Consider the following 26,895-nt stretch of genomic DNA (forward strand, 5'->3'; position numbering starts at 1 on the left):
AAAAGCACCTATTATGATATTTTTCTAGCTGGGTTAACCACTTACCATTGTTTAGCACTAATAATACTGAAATCATTTCAGTCGGGACTTCTGTAAAAGAAAGCAAAGTCTGAGTCCTTTGTAACAATATCATCACCATTAACATAATTGAATCCACCCTTGCATCTGCCCACAGCACAGGAAAATAGATTTTGACATTAATAGCTTCAAGTATCTTACTTTTCAAATCACCCACCCTGCCAGTTTTCTGTAAATTCAAATTTGCCTGCGAATTAAACATTTCCAATTTCTGTTTGAGGCACCAAGTTAGACCAAGCAAACATTTAAGACCAGATATTAAGAAAAAAAAAAAAAGTCTTCCCATTTTGCAAAAAATGTACTCTTACTTAGCTACCACTTTAGAGAAATGTCTAATAGATCATTATAAAATGAGTAACGTGTGAAAACATGGGCATAGCACTATATAGCTGAATTGGAAGCTATGCTAACTGAATAGGCTTTAGGTCCTAGGCCTAAATCCAGGAAAGCATGACCACTTCAGCCCTGCTTTATCAATGATCTCTCTAACACATTCATAGTTAATCAAATGTTTATACACTTTACTAGATCAGGGTGCTCAGATTTCCTTTTCATTACTGAATTTAAACACAGCTCACGATGTTGCCCAGGGCGCAGCAGGCTGGAACGCTCACCTTTTGACCACAGTAATAAAGTGTGAAATCTTCCGTATTTACTCACAAAAATCTCAGAGAGAAAATTCTATCAGGACTACTGACTGCTCTTCGATCTGGTTTTCAAAATGACAGATTAAGAAATAATTTTTGCAATTATACATTACGCTAACAAGCACATTAGTAGAACCTGATGCAAGTATTGGGTTCAGGTGAAGCCTTGGCTCCTCACCAGAACCAGTAACAAAGCTTTCAACAGTGAAGTTGTATTACGTTACATTAACAGAACTACTTCCTAAGGATGCAAGGCTGACTACAGTAACAGTGGCCTCTTGCTGATCATACGCTCTTCTTTGACTTCTTACTGCTCACAGTCTTCCAACCCCGAAACATCTGTGTGAAGGTGTCAGTTACTGGAAAGCCACGCTACCTTACAGAGTGCCTATACAGTAATTTTCAAAACCTGTAAAAGCCACAGGGGATGTAATCCCTCACAGTGAGGTTGAGCACGGCACTATTTATGACTGACATACAGGGAGGAGGAAAGGTGGCGAATCCTACAAGGATGCAGCAGCCAGGATTTTGAAGTGGTCTATGAATTCTTACAGCCAAAAGTTCTGCAAAAACAAGATGAATATCAGCTGGGGTTAAGTCTCATACTATTTTAGCAGCATGGACATCAAGATGCAAGATCTTGGACTGTTTCTAGTGAGTAATTTGAGATTCTGCAACTTGATCTACTGTGAAGTTTCATGAGCAGAGAAATCCAGGAGAGCACTTCATGAAAGGCTAGAGAACGTTGTTTAAGCTACAAAAAAATGTTAAGATTTTATCTTTCTAACATCTGAGAAAGAATGGTGTAAATTATTTGCCACAACAGCATGAAATGATGGCTTTCTGCAGCACACAGTCTTAAATTATGCTACAAGGCCAGACCATTTTACCGTGTGGTTGAAATCCTGTTGGAAAAAAATACAAACAGTATTTGTCCTCTTTGCTCAGCAAAACCATCATGTTGATTGAATCAGAGCCAACGTGTACACTCATGAGATATCTTGCCTTAACCTTATTTGTAATTGTAATTTGTAATTGTAAATTTGTATTTACAATGCTGTAGATAAGCTAAAGCAACAGCCTCATCTTAAATCTGCTATTTTAGGGGTCATAAGTCCACTTGAAGCTGGCTGTCTTCAAATGAAATGTTGCTCTGATTCTGAAGACAGGATAAACCTTTCCACAGAAAATTTGGTGGTGGAAAAAAACCACTATCTTTGGTTGGCAGAAAAAAAGAATAAATGGCTTTAGATACTTATAAGTATTTTCTAATATCTCTAAACCAGAATTCCAACAAGTAGTTCAACTTTTCTGGCTGAAGCATCTGAAAGAAAACTACTTCGCTTCAACATTTACTGCTATACTCCCATTCCTGAACCAAATACAAATTTAAGATCTATTTAGCCCTTCACCCTGGGTGCAGACACACAATCCTGAAGGACAACTCTATTTGGGTTAGCATAGGAACCCCTGTTAAATTGCCGTTTATCACTGTTCAAACCAACAGATATCTTGTCAACAATGTGTTACAGCAGAATCAAGCCACAGATTTTTTCATACTCTGTTAACATAAATGTTATCAATGCTTATCTTCCTATAAAGGGCTATTTTATGTCACTACAAGCAAATAAATGCTAAAACATATACAAAGTCATAAACAGACACTCAGGTAATTACACCAACATACCTTACTGGTGGCCACATGCTATTTCAGAAAAACTATTACAGAAAATACTAACATGATTGTACATGGCTCTTCAACTAAATCACAGTCTCAAGAAACCTCTGTCAGCTAATTCAGAATTAATCATTTACATTACGGTAAAATGCTGTCCCTTCACCTAAACACTAATGAGCTTCTGGTAGCCTATACAACTGTCAGACTTCTGACTCTCATTAGACATCTCATCTCTACATGGCAAGGTCAGCAGGAGAGATTAACAGCTAATCCATTAAACCACTACTTTCACACCAATCCATCATGGAGGTCCTTATAGAAAAAGCCAGACACAGAGTTCTATATCCTCAAGATAAAGTTCTGACGACTTCTGTGAAGCCCGTGTTCTCCTGCTTAACATAGTTTGACACTCCAGATATTTTATGGAGTTCAGACTTCTGTTATGTGTGTATAGTAAAATTAATATCGAATAAACACCAGAACAGAATAGCATACAAACCATTAAAATTATTGCTGCCTTAAAAAAAAAAAAAAGAAACAAAACCCCAAAAAACCTAAAACCAACACCACAACCTGCAGTGAACCAAAAGCTTTACATACTTTAGAATACGGAAATAACCTATAAGCAGCATTAAAAAAACATTCTGTCAAGTCACGGCAGGGGCCTTGCTTGGGGGTTTTTATTGTCTGTCATGAGAGCTCTGTTAGGTGTCTTTGTTTTATTTACAAATTAGAATAACAGGAAAATAAACTGTTAAATAAATGCAGCATTAAAAAACAAGTTTCTACTCTATATGCCCTATGACAAATACTAGGCTTCAGAAAACCAGGTGGTCTTAACAGACATCCATTAACTAATATAATGATAACCCATGTTGTGTATTCAATATGCATGAACATGTTTGGCACCTGATTTACACCCTGTTACAGAAGTAACAAGAACAGACCTGTCACTGACACTATGGAGCCTAGATAACTTAGTGACAGCATAAGTGAAATGCATCAGATCAGCCTGTGCACCCACCATATGTGAATATACTTGTACTAGCTGTTCTCTTTTTGGTCAGTTTAAACGATAGATCTTCAAATAGTAAAACAGGCTTCCATTTGTATTTAAAACTGTAGTATACAGCAGTCCTGATTTCAGTTATTTTTAGCCACTACTATAATAAAATGACAGAATTGAATTGAAGAAGAAGAATAGATTGCTCTTCAAAGCATTTTTGCTTTCTTTTCATTCTGATGAATAGTTTTATGTTCATGACTTCACAATGTAAAATGAAAAATTAAACTCAATTGCATAATGTCCTTTGCACTGCTTTAATAGGTGAATGTCAAGTACTTTGTGAAAGTCTAAATATGTGAGGCTTCACACTAATTCATAAACTACTGACAAATATAAACCAAATAAACTATTAAGATTAACTACTGAGAGATGTTGCAGTCTTGTTAGCATTTGGTATTATCTAGAAAGAACAATCATAGGCATATTGTATAAACTGAATCACTCCAAGTAAGGGCACAAGGAATGTTTTAAGTATAAATTTGACACAAGGTAGTTCAGTATTTTTCACTATTTGCTGTGAAGAAATTAAAACCGATTAAGATTAGAAGCAGAATTGATATATTAGAACACTTACATGCCAAAATGTGGCACGTGGCAGTGACCCCGCATTTCTCCCAATTTCCCTTTTGCAAATGATATGCCTACAGAAGTCCTTCTTGTTGCTTTTCAAATCCCCCACTGGTTTCAGATCTAGATAGGCTTTGGCTTTCCTATTCCCATCCCAGCACACTTGGACAGCGTTCCTATATTCCATAAGGGTCACCTGTTCCTGCTGTCCCCTTCTGTATGCTTTCTTTTTGTATTTACATTTAGTCTAGAATTCATTGTTCATCTACGCAAGCTTTTTGCCACTCCTCCTTGACCTTCTGTTCCTTGGGATAGACCATCCTCGAGCTTGGAGGAAGCAAACCTTGAAAATCACCAGCTTTCCTGGACTCTTCTTCTCTCCCTGACCATACTCTATGGGATTTTTGCAAGCAGGATCCTGAACAGAACAAAATCTGCTCTTCTCTCTCCAGTTCAGCGTTGTGATCCTGCTACTTGTTCCAAGATCCTGAATCCACCATCCAACGGTCACGATAGCAAGGCTGCCCCCAACCTTCACGTCCCGGGCCAGTTCTCCCATGTTTGTACATCACATCAAGTTCTGTGAAGTGCCTCCCCTTGTCAGCTCCTCTACCAGCTACGTCAGGAAGTTCAGGAAGGTACCAATGCTCTCCAGAAACTCCCTTGACTTGCTTGCGCTCTGCTGTGTTGCCTTTCCAGCAGATTTCAGGGTGGTTCAAGTCTCCCTGAAACTCTGGGATAGAAGCCTAAGGCTTTTTCCAACTGCCTGAATCATGTCACACACTTCTTCCTGATCAGGTGGTCTGTAGCAGATGCTCAGTCCAACATTGGTCTCCCTTTGTAATCTTAATTCATTAGGTTTCAGCTGGCTAATCATCGGTCCTCAGGCAACACTTCATACGTTCTTCCTGGTCTCCCTCCTCCTCACTGTGCCAGCCTGTGCTTCCTCAAAGAGCCTGCAACCATCCACTGCAGCACTCCAGTGATGTAAGCTATCCCACTATATCCCTGCAATATGAATGACATTACAGCCCTGCAACTGCATGCAGGCCTCGAATCCCTTCCACATTAAGAATTGTTTTCAAGTCTGTTATAAGTTAGCATCTTTAAAATAGCCAAGTAATACTTTGCCCAAAAGAATAATCACATACACAAAAAAACTCCTTCACCAACAAAAGAGGAGGAAAGGAAGAAATAATCTTGTGCGTTTTATTGGTATTGAGATACAGTCCCATTACGATTGGCTAGATATGCCTTTTTTTTTTTTTTACTAAAATGCAACATATTAAAAAAACATATAAAAAAGCTGATCAGTCAGTTAGCTGTAAACACAAAACCTGTTCACAGAAATAATAATAAGAAAGCAGCCTGTTTTGGACATATAATTGCATATAACTTCACATTTATGGCACAGTTCACTCAAGATCATAAGAACAGTTTTGTTTGCTGTACTATAACTGCTTTCTGCACAAGGATCCAACACAAGGGTTGCTCTTGTGCTTATAAATTACCATAGGCGAAGATGCATGTGACTGACATGATACAGGTCTCTTACTCTTCTTCACTGTAAGAACTCTGTCTTCCTTTGGAGAAGGCACATGTACAGGTTTCCAAGGAATGGGGTTACAATATGTTGGAGCTGGATATGAGTTTCCAACAGCACACCCTAAAACATTTAGAAATTACACATAATTAAAAAGGAATACTTACACTACAAGCTTCACAATGCAAGCAGTTATAATTATCTGGACTAACAAAGATACATCATCTTGAGAGGAAGACAGCATAGGCACATCACAATTTAAATGATTCAAAGTAATAAATCTTCCACTTTTTTTTTTTAAACCAACAACTCACATATTCTTCACCTCTATTTAAAATAAGCAACAGGTTGAATGCTGTGTAACATACAGAATGCTCAGTCCTTTCTATACTTAAAAGCTGTAAATGTCTACAAATTGGCTAGTTAGCATTATTTCAAAGCATTTATTAATAAAATTTCCTGTCACTGCATAGGCAAAGCTCACATTTTTCCATCTTTGCTTAATTGTTATTCTTCATTTTATCAAGGAGAACAATACACCAATTATGCACATACATTAATAATCTGAAGTTAAAAACCTAGGGCCCATAAAGCAATATCAGAAAGCCTAAACTGCAACAGAAGGCACATGCTGCCCTATCAGTCATTTGTCTGTAGTGAAATTTCAGTGAATACATTACATGGTTGAGTAAAACAAAGTCTGTAATATATTCCATTGCACTAACACAATTGAGTAAAGAAATATTTTTCAAAAAATCACTTAAAGAAGTGATTGCAGCTGTGGGGAAGCAATGGAGGTCTAAAACAAAAGGCAAAGTGTATTACCGTCTACAAACAGCTGTAAGCAAAAGAGCAAAGGTTGTTCACCTGCTTTACGCATTTTTCTTAAACATTCAGAGCCTGGAATTTAGGTCCCAAAATATTTTCTGTTGCCAATTCAAGTAACAATGATTTTAGTTTGATGAAAATATAATATATATATTTATATATATATTTGAAGAAAATTTAATTAAGCACTCAAATGTAAAATGCAATACTATTTCTTACTGTTCTCCTGATTTTGTACCATGGGGGATGACAAAAAGAAACCCCAAAATAAAGTGAGACTCACAAAATACCACACTATCAACAGCATTCCCTTCAACACTTCCCTTTGAAACAAAAAAGGAATAGGATTACAGAAGCCAAGAAGGTGTGATGCAGGTGTATAGTTAAATAAAAAGGAAATCTTAGCTCAGAACACAGGTTGATTCCCACATCTCCTTTTTCAGACAGGACTTCTGTCAGCCTCTTCAAATCTCTGCATCTCAAAAACCCACCTCTTTTCTAAGGAGGATTCAGGTGCGGTAAGGTGGCACACACCTTCTGTAACACAAACGCTAACTTTACAAGGATGCTAACGTAACTGATTTCCTTCACAGGAACCAGTAATTTGCTCTAGTCATTCCTATGCCTGAGAAGGAAAATGAGATCAAAATCAGTTATAATTTGGCATGCCACATTATTCTCTCAAATATAATTTTCGTCCCAAATAACACAAAGGCCTACAAAAAATGCACAAAGGGTCTGAGAGTAAAAGCTTCTCTTGACTTGTATCATACGAGATACTCATTCCAATGTGCCAAAATCAGACACTGGATGAAAACCTTAAACAGGCTTCATTTTATGTTAAAAGATTAGAGGGAAGGAACCACAGACTGAGTCACTACATACGTGTAGTAGAAGTACAAACCTGCAGACTTCCCATACGGGAAGCCGTAACCATTTAAAGCAGGGCGTGGTTTATTTCTAGCATTTTGTAGCCATTCCTTAAAGATCTTCTCTGATCTTGCTTTCTTCTCCTGTAGCTCAGCTTCCCTTTCTTTTTCTTTTTCCTAAGAATACAACAAAAATTAAAAATCTAAGACACTTATAGACAAATCTCTGTACAATATACACAAAATGCTAAATAAATCTTTTGTAGATTCCCAGACTGCTGGATGTATTTAAAATATATTTACAAAAGCAAATACATTTTCCTGACAATAGAAAAGTTGCAAATTTTTTCTTTAAGTCTAAAAAAAAAGAAAATAATCAACCTCCACATTAATCCAGTGTTTTTCTGAGAAAAAAGCTCTCAGAAATCTTTTGGAAGGCTACACGTAGAAGATATTCTGAACATAATGGGCAGGTGACCAGAACCCACTGTGCTGCAGTTAGCTTGAAGAGGCTATTGCATCTGGGACAGCTGTCCACTCTTCTCATTTATCCATATTCATCCAGCCCTCTATCAGCCATGACTGGGTGGCCTCCAAGCCTGCCAGCAGGCTTGGGGAACCATTAATCAGAAGTAAACCAGTATGTTTAGGCATGGCATTTGGATTTCAACTAAGTTGAATCGATACTGTGAGCATAGCTTGTAAGAACCTGCATAATGAAGATGTGACTAAAAGAATGCATGTGGTTAAAATCTGCCTGATAACTTTCATTTTCTTGGCCTCCAAAGTCCTCGTGCTGTGCATTTTAGAGGCTCAGAGGACTTTCAGAGAAATTCTGGAAGATTCCTGCAAGTGCTGCCTTGTTAGAGCATTTGTTCTAGTGAACTAGAGGACCTCAAAGCCCATACTTTTGGCAGCTTACAGTAAGAGGTCTTCTGAAGCTCACTATAAAAATACATAGGTGATTGATTAATATGAAATAACATTTATATTAGAACTCCCAGCATCAGATTGGTACAGCCAGAGATGAAGAAAAATGTGTTTAATTAGAAATATGTACAAGTTTAATAAGAATATAATGGTGGTGCTGGGAGAAAAAAGCACTTAACGCCACATGTTGTCTCTGTGCGTCACCCTGACACGGACCAACTAATAAAGGTGCACCGTGTGGTTTGTGTTTCTCTTTCTCCGACCATATCACAATTGCAGTGGGTTTGCAAAGACTTACCAAAAATGCATTAATATCCATCTTGCTTTGCTGACCATACATCGATGTCTGCAATGCGCTAACATTAAAAATTTTGAAATTTTTTTTCAAGTACAACACTGTCATTTGACAAATTCTAATTGATTTACCCAATATATTTAACATCAGTTGCAGATTAGGTAACCTCATCCAAATAAATGATTACTTGATCAATACCTTTTCTTTCTTCTTCTTTTCTGCCTCTTCAGCTCTCTTCTTTTTTAACCACTCTTTATATTTTACTTCAGCCTTTTCTTGCAACTGCATTTTTTCTAGTTCCCTTGTGGCTTTTTCTGCCATTTCTTTGCTCAGCTTTCGTTCCCTTTCCCTTCTTTCCTACATGAAACAGATCAAAAAAACAGAGTAGAAACGCTTCAGTGTATTTCAATGGGAAATTCTTTTGCAGAATACAGTTAATTTTGTCACGCAATTACAAATAAAGTTATCGTAACCTCGAAAAATAAAATCATATTGTAAGCTTTTTGAAGACAGAACTATTCATCGCCATCCAGATAAAATAGTTTTAAACACATAAACCTGTCACAAAACATGATTAAAAAAATTACTTTCAGGACTCCGTACGCTATCGCGTTTGCTACTCCGTTTAATTTATTCAGATGCTTTTACACCACTTCAGCCACTTCTCAATATTTCTTAGGAAGAAATATATTTTGCATTTCTTGACAATGGTTTTAAAAGTTTAAATTTTCAGTGAATCCAGAGCAAACTACAGTTCCAAACAGAGGTGAGGCCAACCACCCTCTTTTAAGTGTCATTGAGATATGCAGATTGATCAGCACTTGAGCACAACTGATACAACAATAAGAAGTTCACATGAGAATCCAGTTCATATTTTGTGGTGTTCTCTACATTTTTTATATTTTTATTTTATTCACACATGGACTTCTATGAATCAATTCTATGCATTTCTCCGAAAACACATTCTAAGGCAGACAAAAAGTGGTAACGGAATGCAAAGTGAAATTGCTGCCTGCATAATTTGGAAGATACAATACAGAGAGGTGTTGTTCACTTCTACGTCTTTTCAGTGTGTGTGTATCTAAGAGTACAAACACTGTTTTGGGAACCATTCTTTAAGTGAGAAAGCACTACTGATGGCCTTTTCATGATCTGGAGAGGAGGTATTTTCATCTGAAGAATAACACTGGCTCTCACTTCTCTTCCCTGTAACATTTATGAAATGTCTGGGATTCTACTGATTCAGTGCCACTTCTGCTTATTTTGCTTAGCCCTGAAGAACATGCATACACACGTAGAATCAAAAATCTTTGCCAGAAAAGCTGTGTGCATGACTTGGAGGACAAGCATTAGACTTGAGATTAGATTTCACTTTATAAAAAAAACACTGTTGAATAAAAACGTTGTTTTTCTTTTTATAAATCTTTTTCTTGTATGCTCCCTCGCATACTCCCCTTGAACAAAGATGTGTAGTTTAGCAGGAAATTATGCTGACTCAGAATCACTAGTTGGCTGTATGGGTGTCAAATGCCTAGAATTACAACTGCAAAGTACAATAAATAAATGGAAAAGAGGAAAAGCACATTTACAAGAACAGGAATATACTTGCCTTTCCATTTTACCTCTTATAAGCACAAAAAGGCAGAAAAATGGACCTATGCCCTGCTCCCCCCATGGGTCCCTCCTCTGCCTTTTCTCCAGATTTATTACCCTTCTGGAAAATCCAATTATGCATAATGAAGCAGAAGGCATAATACTGGCGCTGACAACCAGCACAATCCTCTCAGCCTGGCCTAAACAGGGTATCTGCTAGTTCAGTCTTTGTCCCCCATAACTACACTTACCCATATACTAATAAAGTAGTACCATACAGAATAAAAACTTTAGTTTATATTGCCTTGCAAAACATTAACTCATTTCTGCCATTTATTGGATGAGATGATGAGGTGCAAATACAGGGTCATTAAAAAGAAAATACAATGCTTTCATGTTAAAACATTTGGTAATTTTTTGCAAGAAATACTACGGGATAATAAATGCTTTCATGTTTGAATCCTTATCCACGCTACATGACATAGCGATAAAGAAGTCATTCTAAGCATAATCTTAGCTTATGCTTGGCATTCACCTTTTCTGAACATGTCATAATGCTAAACTGCAGACTTCTTATCAGAAGCCAGTTGACAGAACTGCTTGAGTTGGTGTGTCCCGTTCTGTGTCAACAGAAGCGTTACTACAATTTTAACATCAGCAGCTAAATTATGCATTAACTGTAGCGTTCCCCCCGCCCCCCCGCCCCTTTTACAAGCTATGCCTTATTAACTCTATTTACCATAGCCTCCGAGATAAACTTTCTTCATTTAAACCATGACGATACCTTCAGCACCACTGTTTTGGTATACTCTTGGCAAATAGTCTCATCTGATGACAAACAGTTATTTGCGTGCACACTGCACTCCATTTCACAAAACAATTAGCTATTAAGTGTATTTTTTCATTGGTTTGGGGCGGGGGGGTGGGGGTGGTTGGTGTGCTTTCCCTTTTTTTTACTTCTAATATATTCCAGCAAACATCAGCTGAATCTGTTCTGTAGGGGAAAAGGTCAGATATGAATACACTCCATTTCAAAGCATATTCTGGAATGTAAAACTCCACAGAAATACAAAATAATGGATGTCATAAACAATATCATTTCACAACACTGTAAGGCCTGTACAGGTGATACAATTACTATTTACAGTTAAAACCAATGAAAAAAAGAACTTCATTCCAGAAAAAAGAAGTTGAGATTCTGAAATAGTTTTGTACTAGTGAAGAATGGAAACAAGATGTTTCCTTACATGAAACAAACCCTTCCATGCTTAAATACATTAAAAAGGAAAAATAATCTATTTTTGACAAATTATGCAGATCTTAAGTATCACCTGCCTGAAAAACCAATAACCAATTGTCTAAGCTTCTCCTCCTCCTCAGTCTAAAATTCATCCTAATCTCTTCTTCAGAGCTGTTCCTCTGTCCCTTCATTACCAAATATCCCCCACGTGCATCTCTCAACAACTCCTGTTTCAAGACAGTGGTAGTCCAGGGCACATAAAAAGCATTAATTCAGATGAGAAAGAGATGCTAAAACAGTGAGTTAAAACCATTGGCAAAGGTGGCCTACAAAGATCCAGATCTTTTGCTGTTTGCTGGCTTATCTCTGTTGTACATGAAAGCAAGTTACAAAACTAAGGATCTTTCAAAGCTACAGTCCTTAGCTAAGGGTCTTATTACATAACAGGCATGAAAATAAGTATAGGAGAAAACAGGAAAAAATGGGCCCCTTCCATACCTAGGGGAATTGTTCAATAATGGACAACAGTTATAAGCAGAAAATAGACTAAAAACCTTTCTAAAGACTGTAGTTAAAAGGCAGTTTCTGAAATTATGTATCTTTAATCACAATACTTCAGACGAGTTCAGCTACTATCTAGGCTGACCCAAAGTTAAATTAGGTCCTATGTAAACAATGATATGCCATGCACACTACCATGAAAGCCACAACTATTGCTAAGTTTTACTTCCAACGAGACATCCTTGAGACGGAGAGACTCCCCGCAGAATTGCAGACTTTGCAGCTGCCTAGAAATTATTCTGCAGACAAATCAGAAATGCTTCCTCTTTCTCTCACGCACAGAACAGCACTTTCCTTCACAAAGTTAGTGTATACCACATTCCCAGCTGCTTTAATAACCTGTTTCATGTCAAGCTCCTGTCACCCTGGCCTTCCCAGCTTCCCCTCATCCTCATTACTTTCCCTTATGTAAGTCTATCAAAAATGCTAGGAATGTGCATATTAATGTATATGTTCTTCAATCCTCCTTCCACATATATATGGGGGGAGGGAAATTACATAATTTATTTATGCTTGGTGTTGTCAGATTGGGTTTTAAAAATTCTCTTTGATCCTGTGTTCAAAATAGACATGACCTATTCACTAAACCACATGCATACTTACATACTTAAAAAAATATGATTACAGGTATTACATAAATTAAGGTATTGATTGTAAAACACCCAATTACTACTCCTCGCAAGAAAGGCTTGCTCTCCCTCCACCCCACCCAAGCACATTATTAAGGAGAAAGGATACAAATCTACCCTGCGGGTTCACTGCTCTGGGATGTGATCCTATCAAGGCTCGGAACCTAATGAAGCCTGGGCTGGGTCAGTTCTTGGAAATCCCCCACCCAAAACATACCCAGCCGCCCCACAAAGCCGTGATGGTGACTCAGTAGGCTGCATGTGTCTCACTGAGTCAGTACCAAACCAATGTCTCATCAACAGGACTACTAACATTTCAAGAAAAATCAGACCTATGTACATGTGGAGAACTGTCAAAGGAATTTGAAATTTGAAGCATCCCACTCTTCCCACTAGAAGGTAGAAATATTAAATAACTGTCCAGACAGAAAAAAGCCCAACTGCCACTGAAACAGAGACACTATATCCAACTGGAAGAAAATTAATAAAATCTGTATTTCTGTATTTTTATATCAACGATTAAATGAAAGGCTGGAAAGGGTAAAGTGCAGAGCTGCTTTCTGTTCTGCATTTTCTATGTAGATTGTCACTGAATAGAAATATTATGGTTTATATAATAGAATATATGGTTTATGTTTTTAAGATACTTCTCACAGCAATCCTTCCCCTTTTTCTGGTTTGCAGAATGTGACAACATTTTCTTTTCAGAGATAACTGATGGTTCTATTTCACAGCTGTTTGCTTCAACATCTTAGCTACCATATTCCAGCATCATTTTTTGCTGACTGATAGCAAAATATAGGAAAAGTCCACACTGCCAACAGCAGAACATACGTCCAAATTTCCTCATTTATCCTCATAGTAATCCTGAACGTCCATCACATTTAGCTGCCTCAGAAATCTGGGTTGTTTGGCCAATTGTTGTTATCTTTTCAATTTAGCCCTATTTACACAGCTCAGTCACCAAGCCTAGCCTGCCCACAAAAATACTTCTTTAATCTCTCCAGAACCGACATGTAAAAGAACGAGAGCCTAGAAAGGAGGTCAGCGAAACAACATTGGACTGCAGCTGCCTACTGACAGGCAGGTTTATAACTACTGCTGAAGTTCACACAAAGTCAGTGCAGACCCCACTGCAGTCTAGTAATTGGAGAATTTTAAGATGGTTGCATACGTGGATCTTTGTCCCAAATTGTGTTCCTTTCATGTGGGTACTCACTGTAAATGACAAGCAGAAAGTCTTCGTGTACTTGTCCCTGAACACTCTCGGGGTCTTCAAAAGAACACAGACTTCATGAACACTGCTGACTTACACCAGCACTCATATTTTAATCATCTGCCACCCTGAATTCCTCCTCCACAAGTCTATCTAAAACTCATTCTAACACTGAGAAATTAGTGCATTCTACTTACAGAAATCTAAGGGTAAGTCTGGAAACAATTAAGATTCAGATGCAACCTAAAATTGTAACCATGGCATTGGCTGCGCATGACCTGACAGAAAAGTTTTGTGTAAAGATGTATCAACACTGTGCTAGGAAAAAAAATAAAAAGCCTCCTGGTCTAGATGCTGAAAAAACCACAATAGACAGAAAAATCCCTTAAGAAATTAAGCCCAGCGTTACAGAAAAAGTTTACATATCTCAAGACAGACTTGGGCGTGTCAACGTAAAATTTGAATTCTGAAATGTAGGTTCTCAAGATTGGAAAGTCTTTATGCCAGATATTTAAGCTTCCCTCACAAATGCATTTCTTAAAAGGGTTCAGTCCTGAAAAAAGTGAACACCTCAGCACCTCTTTCAAGTCTAAACTGTCAGCAAAAACCACAGCACATCAGGCTTTACATAAAACCAGGCAGCAACCACTGCTTTGAGTCAGAACAATAGTTCAGCTGTTAGAACATTAACCTAGGACTGGGAAGATCCGGATTTCATTACCTCTCTGCCCGAGGGGATTCAAACTAACACATCCCACTGCGGAGAGAAGACTCCATCTAACATGCTGCAGGCTGGGATGACAAGATTCTCCACCCGTTCTGCTGAAGCTGTCCCACTCCTCACGAAATAATTAACAGTTCATTGGATGCAGGAAAATGAGCAAGAGAGAGCATGACTTTTTAACTTGAAAGCCATGCTCAAGCTGCTGAACAATTTGTGTCTTAACAGTGATGAGATAAAGTATGCATTGAACAAAAAGTCTTTGGAATAAGTTGGAATCTAGGCCTCTCTTCTGGGAGGAATCACGCCGCACACCAAGAAAGGCAAGTCTGCTCCAAGAACATTGTCTTTCACCATTTTATAGCATGTTGGTTCTAGGGCTTCATATTTCTTACAATGATGTTTCTATTGGCCAATATTCTTTATAAGAAGAAAAAAAGTAAGAACAAAGTTTTCAATTACAAAGCAAACCATAATTTTCCCATCGGGTACCCGTTTCTCTGTTAAAATTGTATTTTTTCAGTATGTAATGGGGACCTAATGAAAGAAAACATGAACAACAAAATAAAAAGTTGAACACCAAGGTTCTATGATTAATGCCTGCTTTGCTCATATTTACTTTTAAGAAAAAATAAAAAATGCCTTAATATCTATTCAACAATGCAGAAAGTATTAGCAACGCCACAATCAAATTAGGACTGGTATTAGCATAATTCATTTTTCCAATGTAAAATGTGTAACTTTACTACTTGCACTCTTACAGCTTTGCTAGGTATCACATTAACGTAGCATTAAGTATTACATGCAAGTTAAAGACTAAAGGATGCTAAGAAGATGAGTTTCAGAATTACAATTATTTTGGGATGCAAGCATTCTGCTTTTGAGATTTCAGTTATTGTTGCAAATACACGTATTACATACATGTACTGGGTTTTGGCTGGGACGGAGTTCATTTTCCTCATAGCAGCTCCTGCGATGCTATGTTTCGGATCTGCAACCAAAACAGCACTGGTAACACAACAGTGGTTTAGTTATTGTTCAGCAGCGCTTACACTGGGTTCAGACAACAGCTTACATATTTTTGAAAACAGAAGAGAAGCTTTTGTCTAGCATCTCCAGAAACTTCCATTAAGTAGAACACAGTAAATTATCAGGCAGTAGAATGAGCGCCTGGTCACACTCTCAAGGACCTTGAAACTGAACCATACTAGAAAAATTCTGAATAGTGGTGGTCTTCAAAGGAAGCACTACAAAACAAAGTATAAATGAACCATCGACTCTGAACATCTATGACCTCACCCATCACCTTTTTTTTTCCTTTTTTTTTCCCCCATAATTCATACCCAGCCAGAGTTTTATCATCACATATTAATCCATCAGAATTTAGATGAGAGAAAAATATCCTTGGCAGGTACCGGAAACGTGATTCCCAAATATAGATCTTAAGCAGTACTTTTTCTCTTCCTCCTTAAACTGTAATTTACCCAAGTCTGTAAACAGTCTACATACCACCTACAGCCTGCTAAGCCAAACAGTCACAAAACTTTTGTTTGTTAAGCAAGAATGCATTTGACAAGACACAAATCACAAAGATGCCACTACGGAGAGAAGACTTTTAAAATGTATCACGTATGTAGGTCCCTCAATTCCAATAACGACAAGACACAGTTTAGGGGGATAAGATGAGAGATCGGTTGGCTGTTCTTTGTTTCTTTAAACTTACTCGGTGGAGAACAATGACAGAAGTTAAAATCTGTTCAGTATCTACAGGGCATCACACAAACATGAAGTGATAGACCTTGAAGGTTTCTTTTTTTTTTTTTTTTTTTTTTTTTTTTAAATGATAAATTCTAGCTATTCTTTACCTTTTGGTTTTATTTTCAATAACATACTTCATTTCATTAAGAATGGATCCTTTCTTGGTCACACCCCAAAAAAAGAAAACACACACATAAAGTGCCAGAATGAGCAGACGTGGAGAAAACTGGCCTTCACAAACAATTTTAACCTAAAGAAATGTGACAGTAGTTAGTTTTCAACACCTATTCAAAGTTTAGTTCTATGATGAGATGGGGATTGAAGACATCAATTCCTTTTCTTTTTAAGCTTCGCAATTCAGCTCTGAGTTATTGACACAGAGCTCCTTACCGAACTGGAGTTTACTAACTCCAACAACACTGGAGTTGAACTGCTTAAGTACAGCAATTAGAAATCAAGCACACATTTCAACATTCCAGAAAGATTAAGACAGATTCTAATGGCTTTGCTGATCTATATCCAGTTCTGCATTCCACTTAAATCAAGACTAATTTAATAATGAGAACAGAACACTAAACACCAGCTTTGCTTGCTCAGCATATATAATCATACCCACCTCATTTTTATCAATAAATTTAACAGTAACTCAGAAATAAAAGTTTTGGTTACATACAAAATCATGTTGTGTTCAAGCAAATTTTCTTCTGAAATCAAAAGCAGCTTTGAAGATATTTTAAAATACTTTGATTGATATTCCTGTGACTTGTTAAAAAATAGAGCTGTATTACACCTAAAACAAGTCAAACAGGCAATTTACTATTTGCTCACAAAATGACTCAACCTTAGGAGAAACTAAGAGTACTTTTGGCCAGCAGAGATTTGGTATGTTAGTGAAAATTGTAAAGGCAGGGGTAGCACCTCACAGTTGATTTTATTAAGCTTTTAATTCCCAGTGAGCTGCAAAATTTTGCCATATTTGGGTAAACCCGTTTCACAGCTTAGAATGTTCTTTGACAGCTCATATTTCAAGGTATTACTTCTAGTTCATTTACAACCTTTAAAATCACAAAAGCTATTTATATAGAAGAATAATAAATCGTTATGATTCCTTTACTTTGCAAAATAGTTTATGTAAAATGATTGGAAGCATAAACAACCTGCACAGTATATAGTTTTAAACATATATTAAACAACAAAAAACCACAAAACTGCCAGTGAAGAAAAACAGTACTTGAGCTTTGCTCCCTAACCTGACCCTAAAGGACTGTATTTGAGAGTAAGAACATGACACTGTCATGCAACAAAACACAAGAAAGGTGGCTTGGCATACAAAAAACCAGCAGAATTCTTCTATGCACATACAAACATTCTACTTATGACAGAAGTGTCTCTCATATTCATGGTATGAAGATTCTTCCAGCAGCGTCTGCTGGTGCTGGATGCTCAAGATGATGGAAAAAGTTTAACGTACACTCAACCATGCTTACGTCCTTCGTCAGTACAGTGTTCAGCAATGGGAAAGGATACAGACTTGTGGAGATTATAGAGTTAACATCCCTGAAAGTTACTGCTTCTTGTCAAGTAAAGTATTTTCTGCAGTTTACACACAGGGGCTCAGAATCAGTAAATAGATATGAAAAAGGTGAGTGCTTCACGCACATTTCAGTGAAGAATACTCTGAGTTTTGCCTGAAGGAGCACCTTTTGATGCTTCTAGGAGGAAATGACGTGAGCTTTCCCATGTATGAGATGTATATACGCTCCCCAAGAAAATCACAGCAACAGTAAGCGCTCACGAATCTGACCTTAAACTTCATGTGAAACCTTCACACGATTTTAAACACCTTCTTAGTCACTGGATTGGCATACTTACCCTTCAGTCAGTGTCCAGATCCACACAAATAAGCTTGTGGAAACTTGAAGTGGTAAGGTCTGTGCAGCACAAATGTTAATATCCTAAAGGCAGCTAAGCTTTCCAGTTCAGTTTGTTCCTGATTTGAGTGTGGTTTACAGAAAAGACTAGCCAATGAATCATCTGATTTAAATGAAAATCAGATTACTTTTGGTAAAAGCTTGGGACATGGCCTAAGGATGACCTTATCCTTCCAAAATATAATATGATAAAGTCCAGACACAAATATGTTTTCTCCCCTGTCCTCTGGGGTAATATGATTACTATAAAAAAAGACCTATTCCCACTGACAATAGAAAATAAATTAATCATTAAATCCACAAAGGCAAAGGTCCAAGGATGGCCCAAATAAGTAGAATTTTACAGAAGCTGAAGGTGGGTGCGGGGTGTGTGTGTGTGCGTGTAGGACAGGGAGGGCACAGACCAGGAGTAGAGAGCATGAGAATTTCCACTGTTTTGAACTGTGAACAATTTTATCTGGCAGCCCAAACTCCTTCAAGGCAATGAATAGTTACAGACACCTATAATTTAATTTGTGTTTTAGAAGAGGAAAACTGCATTGTTTGTGCTGAATTAAGTCTTCCACTTTTTGCTGTGTACTTTACTAAGGAAAAATCCTTTCTACATCACAATAAATGCTTAGAGCAGGACTGGTTTTGGGGTGGGTTTATGGCAATCATCCAGTCAGCATTGAAGCTAAGCATAATTAGGTTAGATCCAAACACAGATTATTCTAGCGCTTCCAGACTGAATCTGAAGGAGGAGTGAAATGGTAAAGACAAATGTGTTAGGTCTGGATATTTAGCCCAACTAGTGCCATTGTGATATTTTTAATCAATTTTCATTTGATTTTTTTCAAACCAGAAGTACAGAATGGTAAGTAACTGGTATTGCTACAGACTGTAAGACAATGAACACATATGCCCACGAACTACCAGGGGCTGAACAAGCCCAAGCCTCCCAAACGTTCCCATTTCTGCTTCCCAGGACACACGCTTGTTCCGTGTGACACAGAGCTGTACAGTGTGCCCTGCTGAGATCAGGATTCTGTCTGCTTTGGTCTCAAGCATCCCTGTCATGATAACTTAAACAATTTTTGGATCCCACTCAGAAATGACATTTTGGATGAAGAAATGAATTCCCAGTTGCTAACTGTGGTCTACTGAGAATTTCCTGAATCTGGCCTCACACCTCAATTATCCCTCTAAACTCTACCATACTATTTGCCTGTCCACAATGGTACTTAACTAAATCCTTCTTCTAGCTCTACTTGGTGTACAAGACACTGCATACAGTCAAGACGTACGCTTCACCCAAAATGCTTGGGCATTGATCCTAGGAAGTCAGAAAGAGTAGGGTATACTGAAGACCAGAACCCCAGCTATAATTGGCAGAAGGCTACTGCACAAGATGTAAGCCAATTGTCAGTTATCTGACTACTCAGAAAAGAAACCTCTTTATACCTTCGAGAGGGGAAAAAAAAATATCAGTCTTGGAAAAACGTTTATATGTGTTGGCGTGGTTTTATAATTTTCAATTGAAACCGACATTCATTCAGGAAACTAAAAACACGGTTGTCCGAACAGTCTAAGTAAACTTTACATCGGTTTACTTAAGCGTGGAACGCACTAGAATATTTGTGGCCAAAGCAATATTTACCGCTTCTCTTTTTTTTTGGACCCATTCCTTGTGCTTCTCTTCAGCTATCCTTTTCCTCCTTTCATATTCTTGCTTTTCCTTCATCTTCTCAAGCTGCATACGTATTTCCTAATTGAAGAAAAAGTATACAACTTAAACCTGTGATGACCATCTACACCAACACACTCAATACTGGAAACAGTGCTGCAGTTAAAACAATGTAAGCATTAGATTTTGATATTTTTCCTTCATTAAGATTTTGGAAAAGACTGATGACAGTCAACACAGAAATATTATTTCATGCAATCAACGGAAATATATCGTTTTTAGAATATGAACTGGAAACATGTATTTTAATTAGGCTTTGGAAACAATTCAACACAACCAAACACTCCTCAGCTTATCTAAATGCCCTTTCAGTCAGTGCAAGCTTAAATTTGCAGCAGTACTTTTCTACAACACTTACACTTTACATGGTGTCCTGCTCTGCATTCAGGAAGGCATCAAAGGCTAAGTGTAGTATTACTCACTTGTGATTTTTAGTACCAAACTACTGGAACTTCAGGGCTTAACCCAAAGCTTATTAAAAGACAAAATTATTGCAGATTTTAGCTAATCTGGAAACTGGAAATTTATTTTGAAGATGAGAGAAGAAATTCCAACGTATCTTTATAGGACATCCAGTGTTTATGCAACCACTTATACCTCTCCAAGGAAATGAACTGATACAGAAGAAACACGACCAAGACAACAATTTGAGATGTCTGGCTTCTCTAACAGTATCATTAGCACAAAGTGCTGTTTTCCAATGAAAGTTCACGCCTTCAAATATAGATAGATGGAATTATTTCCATGAAACTGACTTTATGGTCGCTACACTGCAGTCAGTTTCAGAGAGAACCCTCTCTTCATATGACAATGAATTTCAATTTAGTAAGACATCAAGAAAAAGCAGGAGCCTACAGACAGCACAAAGAAAACACAATATAGACATAGTTTGAAAATACAGTTGTTGCTATACTGAGGCAAATTTACAGCATCTAACACCTCCTTTCAGTTCTGGGACATCTCTATTGCAGGGATCCTGGTTTCTGCATAAGGTGATGGCACTGTAAGTACCTTAGAACACCCCATCCGCTATCTACTCCAAGCATTTACCCACATTTCTGACATTCAGGGCAGACTTAGTGCTGCTGTGAGCAAAAGACAGTATCAGAGAATAATTTAGGTTAGAAAAGATTTTCAAAGATCTGGGACTTCACAGCTGTTTCTTAGGATATCAGTTTAGCATACTTTTATATGCAAAGATAGTAATACATTTTAATACCACAATCGCATACTTTGTTCTCTTCTGGCATCCTACAAAAAAGTTTGATTGTATTTTTCTCCCTGATATAAGCTATTTTTGTTGCCTACATTGCAGTTTAATATCTTATGTACTCAAAATCCTACGAATTAAAAATAAAACAATTACCTATTTCACTGATTTCTACATGGCTTTAAGTAATGCTTGTCCTATGACTGCTTTTAATATATCATTGAGATAACTTCTACATTACATTTAGTACTGTATGAACACTATTGTGTGATACACAGAAGTAAATTGCTTTGGTTCCTTATTAAGACCACATGAGAAGTCCATATACAAACCACATTTTCTACACACCAGAAATTACTTTGGCTCATTTTTCTTATATTTAAGTATCAAAACAGACAGATGATTACCAAATCAGAATCTAAAGGGGAAGTCATGAAACGTGCGGTGAATATTAATAGAACAAAACTTATTCCTCAAGTTCAACAAACTATTTTGGTCTTATGCTGACCTCCAAAAGACTGTTCCAGAACCTTCCAGCAGTGGGTCTTTTATAAACAACATGAGATAGCCCAAATAAAACAGCTGTATGTTATGTTCACTTTGCAGATAAAGTGAATCACAGAAAGATTAAGACACTGCTCAAGGTCAAATAGTAAATCAGTAACTAAAGTGAGAAATAATCTAACTTGGATGTGATTATTCTAACCACTACCCAATATTTCCAATTTGATTTTAAACAACAGCTTCATTTAATCAACTGCAACTACAAACACATTAATCAAGAAAACATATAGCGTTCTTACTTAATTCTGCCCAAGCCCCAGTATTCAAGAACTGTTCATTGGCAAGGGGGCAAAAGATAGGAGGGGAAAAAAAGCTGGGACAGGGAAACCTATCCTGGGAAAGGACACCTAACAGTTGCATAATTACACACTAAGTGGGTAACAACACTGTGCCTCATATCTAACCAAGTAGCTTGGCATACTTACACCCAGCACACACCCTGTCGTGTTTTAATACCTACATGCAGGCCTATGTACCCATGATGAAAATCAAGGTACCAATTATATCAATATGTTTTAATCCTTTAAGCTTGAAACATTACCTGACAGTTGGATAAGCAAAATATTATACAGCACCACTTCAATGAAACATAACATTCAGCAAAAGAGAATGCACATACCATGAATCACTTCAGCATGGTCAACCACACACTACGGAGGCCCAAGACACTAAAAGATAGTGGATGAAACTACTGGTGTTCCCACAACCATTTAAGAAAAAAAAATAATTCCTGTCCTTGCTATCTTCAATTAGACTTAACATCAAGCCTATTAGATTCATTCACCTCTGCAGCTCTAGCTTGTAAGCGGGCACGCAGTTCCTTCTCCTTGCCAATGAACCATTCTTCCCATGGTGAAAGGTTGTCTTTCAAAGGTGACTCTTTTTTTCTCCCTGCTATTTCAGAGTCTTCAGCCTTCCTGAATTAAAAATGAGAAATTTAGATAAACATTTGATGTGATATATTTAATTGAAAAGTTAGGCAGTGCCACTGCCTTGAAAAATTACATTTCTTTTATGGCAGATTGTGACAATAAGGACATACTTTTATTGCTTGCTTAGTTATCTCCAGAATGGATAAATGGCACTTATAGTGTACCTGTGACCATCCCCTTTACATTCTACGTATTAAATTCTAACTTGTTCATTTCCCCCCCACCACCACTTCTAAACTGAGGAACAGATTCAAACACTACCTTTTATGAGCTAAACAAAAAACATGAAAAATCAGTGTCGCCTTCCTTCTCACATATGGAAACTGAGGGAAATCAGAGATTTAACATTAGCATCCTGTCCTTGGTCACAGAGCGGTTCCATGTATCAAGTGGCCTTTAGCATGAGCAAAGGATAATCAAGAATATTTTTTTTCTTCTTTCAAGTCCTACAGAATTGGATTCATGATAGCAAGCAACCTCAGTATTAAGAATCCATTCACTCTAACAGGTAGTCTTCCACTCTAAAAAGCTTTCACAGGAAACCTACTTTAGAAATACAGCTTGCATACAGTACTTGCTGATATTATACAAGGTTCTGTTGGGCTTTTAATAGGATACTTGCATAACACACACGTAACTTCTTTACTCATGAATAATGCAGCAATCCTAGCCCCAGGCCAGAAATATCTTTTTAATATTCTATACGTGTACCATCTCAAACGTAAAACAGTATATTAGGCTCGGCATCAACAAAAATTGAAAACATGCCAATAGATTTCTTTACAATATTTCCTCTCTCTTATAGACTTTTTTTTTTCTTAACAACAGGACAATGTAAAACAACAAATTAGACTTCACTTTACTATTTTATATGGATGTATGGGCTCTGGAAATACCCACCTACTTTACGACAGTGAGTAATTCTATTTGCTGAATTCAAGCTACAGAAGAGGCATCCAACCAAGCCTATTATGTTAATGCTCCTGAAATAAATCTTTTCAGCATAAGATATCTGGTTTTTATCAATATGGAAGTATTACACATTCACAAGGAAGAGCAACACCCTGTTGCAAAATGGTTTATGTCTCAGAAATCTTTAGAATAGATCTCCATGATACAAAGCATTTGGGGACAGTATCAGCGCTAGGGAGCCCTACGCTCCTCCGTTGCTGTTACCCACATGTGTGTGCACTGATGTGAGCGTTTGCTGGTCAAGCCATGACACGTCCAAGGGAACAGATTCATGCTGAAACGAACCTGGAAAAGGGTTGGGGTTTTTTCCCCCACACACAGCTTCAGCCTGCAACCCTCTTTATACTGTGCTGCCACAGAGACGTAGCACAACAGAACTGACAGGACACCCTGACACACAGGCAATGCGTGGGCAGAAGCAGCACAGACCAAGCACACCCAAGCCCAGCACTGTCCAACATGTTCTGTGGCACCCTAGGGCTTTTATGGTACAGTGTTAATAAAGACCAAAATGTAAGAGACAGGTTTTAAACAGGTACATATAATAAGGGATGCAACCTGAGAATGCATAGTAACACATTTTGTTAGAAAATAACTCTCTTAAAGTTTATGAAAGATAAGGATAAAAGTATTACACATTCAAATTCGGGAAACCAACGCAACTTTGTCCAGACTTGACGTTTGGGGCACAGATACTTCCTCAATACATTCTTTTGCTGTGCACAATTTGCATTATGGCACCTTGTACTAGAATAATGCTGACATATTAGACCAACCTGAGGAAAAGTACTAGTAAAAGGAATGAATTAAGAAAAAAAATTACTATGTGTTTTCCTATATCAGTACTTGCAAAGTTCAAGCTGTTAACTTCTAAAAAAAATTAATTCACAGTAATAAATTAAAAACTTACTGTATACAAGTAAAAAGTAACAGAAAATTGAGTTTAAACGGAGGAAAACACAAGCTCAATATGAAGAACTGTTGGGAGAAACGTTTCTCCTTTTCTGTAGCAGTGTGCCTGAAGCTCTCAGGTTGCACCAGAGCACAGACTGGAACACAACCCTTCCTAGTGTGCATCCCAGCCACGAGCTGCATTCTCCCTGACACACTTATTACATATCTTGAGCCACAGAGACCTTGAATTTCATGGGACCATTTCCTGAAATGCTAGCATGTTCACAGCTATGACCTTCCTCAGAATAATTAAAGTAACAGGCTTCTTGAAAGTACCGCATTCTGAAGCACACACTTGTTTTTAAAGTAGTAAATCAGATACATCTGGCATTAGAACTGAAGCCTGATTAATAGAAAACAGCGATTATCATTCACCGTATATTCACTTAAGTCGTGCCATCAAATATAACACTGATCCGTAATGAAAGTATGAAAATGCCTAACGCCATTACACAAGGCCTTGTTTTCAGCCTTTCTCTTTTGCAAATATTGCATTTCCCACATTAAATGTCTGCCTCCAGCTGATTTTTGTGCAGTTTTAAGAGGACAACAACAAAAAGACTCTTTGAGACAGCATGCGCATATGTGTGTGGGGGTAGTGGCTGTATAAGAAGGTTTTTTATTATTATACTTCTGAGATCTTGGCAGTTATACACGGAAGCTGCTGTAAGAACATTTGGTAGACGCTTATTACAACACAGCAACAGCATTATTCAGATGCAATGTCTGCATGAGTGAAGTATGTATTGTGCCTGCAGAGCTTAATGAGATTGTTCCAACTCGGGCCCCAACAGAGGTCGTCTTCAGTTGCATTTTACCGCTGCCAGGGAATACTGCAGCAACAGGCCCAAAAACTGAGCGCTGTTTCAAGTCACATCTCAAGCTGCAAAGACATGTAGTAGTCAGAAATGAGTGCTTCAAGAACTTCAATGTACATGAACAAAGTTGCTTACTGGGAAGCAGTAAAAGGAGAGATAACAGAAAACCTCACAGGAAGAACCATAAACCGGCTAATAGCCTTCTCACTCTGAAGCTTCTATTTCTGACTATATTTGAACACTTTCCCTGGACTTTCAGCACCTTTTTTGTGAAATGCTTCTAAGAAAAGTTCAGTGTGGTCCATATTCCTTCACTGCTCTCCATGGAAGTTTGGGAACTGCACTAGAACCCTGCACCCCTGCGAAGCTCAGCTGTCCCTCCCTTACCCCACTGGCACCTCTGGCTCACTTCAGTCTGGCTAGTTACACCCATCAGTTTCTGCACAGCTCTGTGAAGTTTCCACTGCAAAGGTCGTATTCCAGAATAAGGCAGATGCTGCCTGCTTTTCCCCCTTCCTTTTAAACGAAGGAATAAGAATCACTTATTCCCCTGTCAGGCAGAGGAGAATCCAAAGGAAAGAAGACACATTAAATTGCATATAACGAAACAGGAACGACATTAAGCCACAGGAAGAACTGTGCAATGCACAAAGGTAAGACTGACATAAGCTATATGCACTAGACCAAACAGCCCTTTAGTCTCTAAGACATTTTAGAGATGACAGGAACGGGTGTACCTTTTTAACTTGCAAAGACCTTGAGCCTCAGGTCAACAGCTTAAAGGTATTTTATGAACCCACAAAAATACCCAACTACCTGTAGAAAAGACTGCTGCAACCTGTAATGTCCCAAAGCATCACAAAAAGGGAACAAGGTGCCTAAAGTGCTTATCTACGCAAATAAATCTATTTTTATGTGAAATAACCTCCTGTCCCCAGCAAAGGCCTCACGCGGAGCGAGACAAGGACAGAGGCCAGCCCCCCACACAGGGGCAGCCCCGAGCTCCTGCCCCAGGCGTTACCTATGGCCTCGCCGGCTTCGGGAGCCCGCCACCCCCTCCTCCTCCTCGCCGCTCGGGGAGCTGGGGCGGGCCGCGGGGGACAGCGGGGAGCAGCCGGAAGAACTGAAGGGCTCCTCGGAGCTGGAGGAGGACGGCGGGGCGAGGCGGGCGGCCCTCCTCAACCTCCTCCTCCTGCCGCCGCTGCTCATGGCGGCGGGCGGCACCTCAGGGAAAGGCGGCGGGTAACGGCCGCTCACAGCCACGGCCCACGGCTGGCGCCACCGGCACGGCGCGGCCCACGCTCCCGGCGGCCCCCGCGCTCCCCCGGCCCCGCCCGCCGCCATGGCAACCTGGACGCCCCCCGCCCCGCCAACGGCCGCGGCGCGCCCCGCCTCCCCTCCGCGGCGGCCACCGCCCTCCGCGCCTGCGCGCGCCTCGCCTCAGCTGCCGCCGGCTGAAGGCGCGGCCTGCCCCCGGCCTGCCCCACGGGGCCCCCGCTCGGCCCGCCCGCCCCGCGGCCCGGCCCCGCGCCCCGCCTGACCTGTCGCCACCGCTCCCCCGCCGTGTCC

At 38.8% G+C, this 26,895-nt stretch overlaps 1 protein-coding gene across 1 annotated transcript; it reads right to left on the reverse strand.

The window, feature by feature from the left end:
• Positions 1–5,231: 5,231 nt before the first annotated feature.
• CCDC34 (coiled-coil domain containing 34) lies at positions 5,232–26,778 on the reverse strand. The gene is made up of 6 exons (XM_080405289.1): positions 26,348–26,778; positions 22,435–22,567; positions 19,790–19,897; positions 8,700–8,858; positions 7,312–7,453; positions 5,232–5,702 (listed from the first exon to the last, which is right to left on the reverse strand). Exons 1-6 carry the CDS (start codon positions 26,668–26,670, stop codon positions 5,488–5,490), a joined length of 1,080 nt encoding a protein of 359 aa, XP_080261415.1. The 5' UTR covers positions 26,671–26,778; the 3' UTR covers positions 5,232–5,487.
• Positions 26,779–26,895: the final 117 nt, after the last annotated feature.

This window comes from Falco punctatus (assembly GCF_963210335.1).
Source record: "Falco punctatus genome assembly, chromosome: 10".
Lineage (NCBI taxonomy): Eukaryota > Metazoa > Chordata > Aves > Falconiformes > Falconidae > Falco > Falco punctatus.

Bases quoted from the DNA above. Each gene is read 5' to 3' on its own strand.
- CCDC34 (XM_080405289.1), bottom strand. From the start codon at position 26,670: ATGGCGGCGGGCGGGGCCGGGGGAGCGCGGGGGCCGCCGGGAGCGTGG. The intron at 7,454-8,699 runs GTATTGATCAAG...TTGTATTCTTAG, and splicing joins AAAAGAAGAAGAAAGAAAAG to GAAAAAGAAAAAGAAAGGGA. The intron at 5,703-7,311 runs GTTTGTACTTCT...TAAATGTTTTAG, and splicing joins CCCGTATGGGAAGTCTGCAG to GGTGTGCTGTTGGAAACTCA.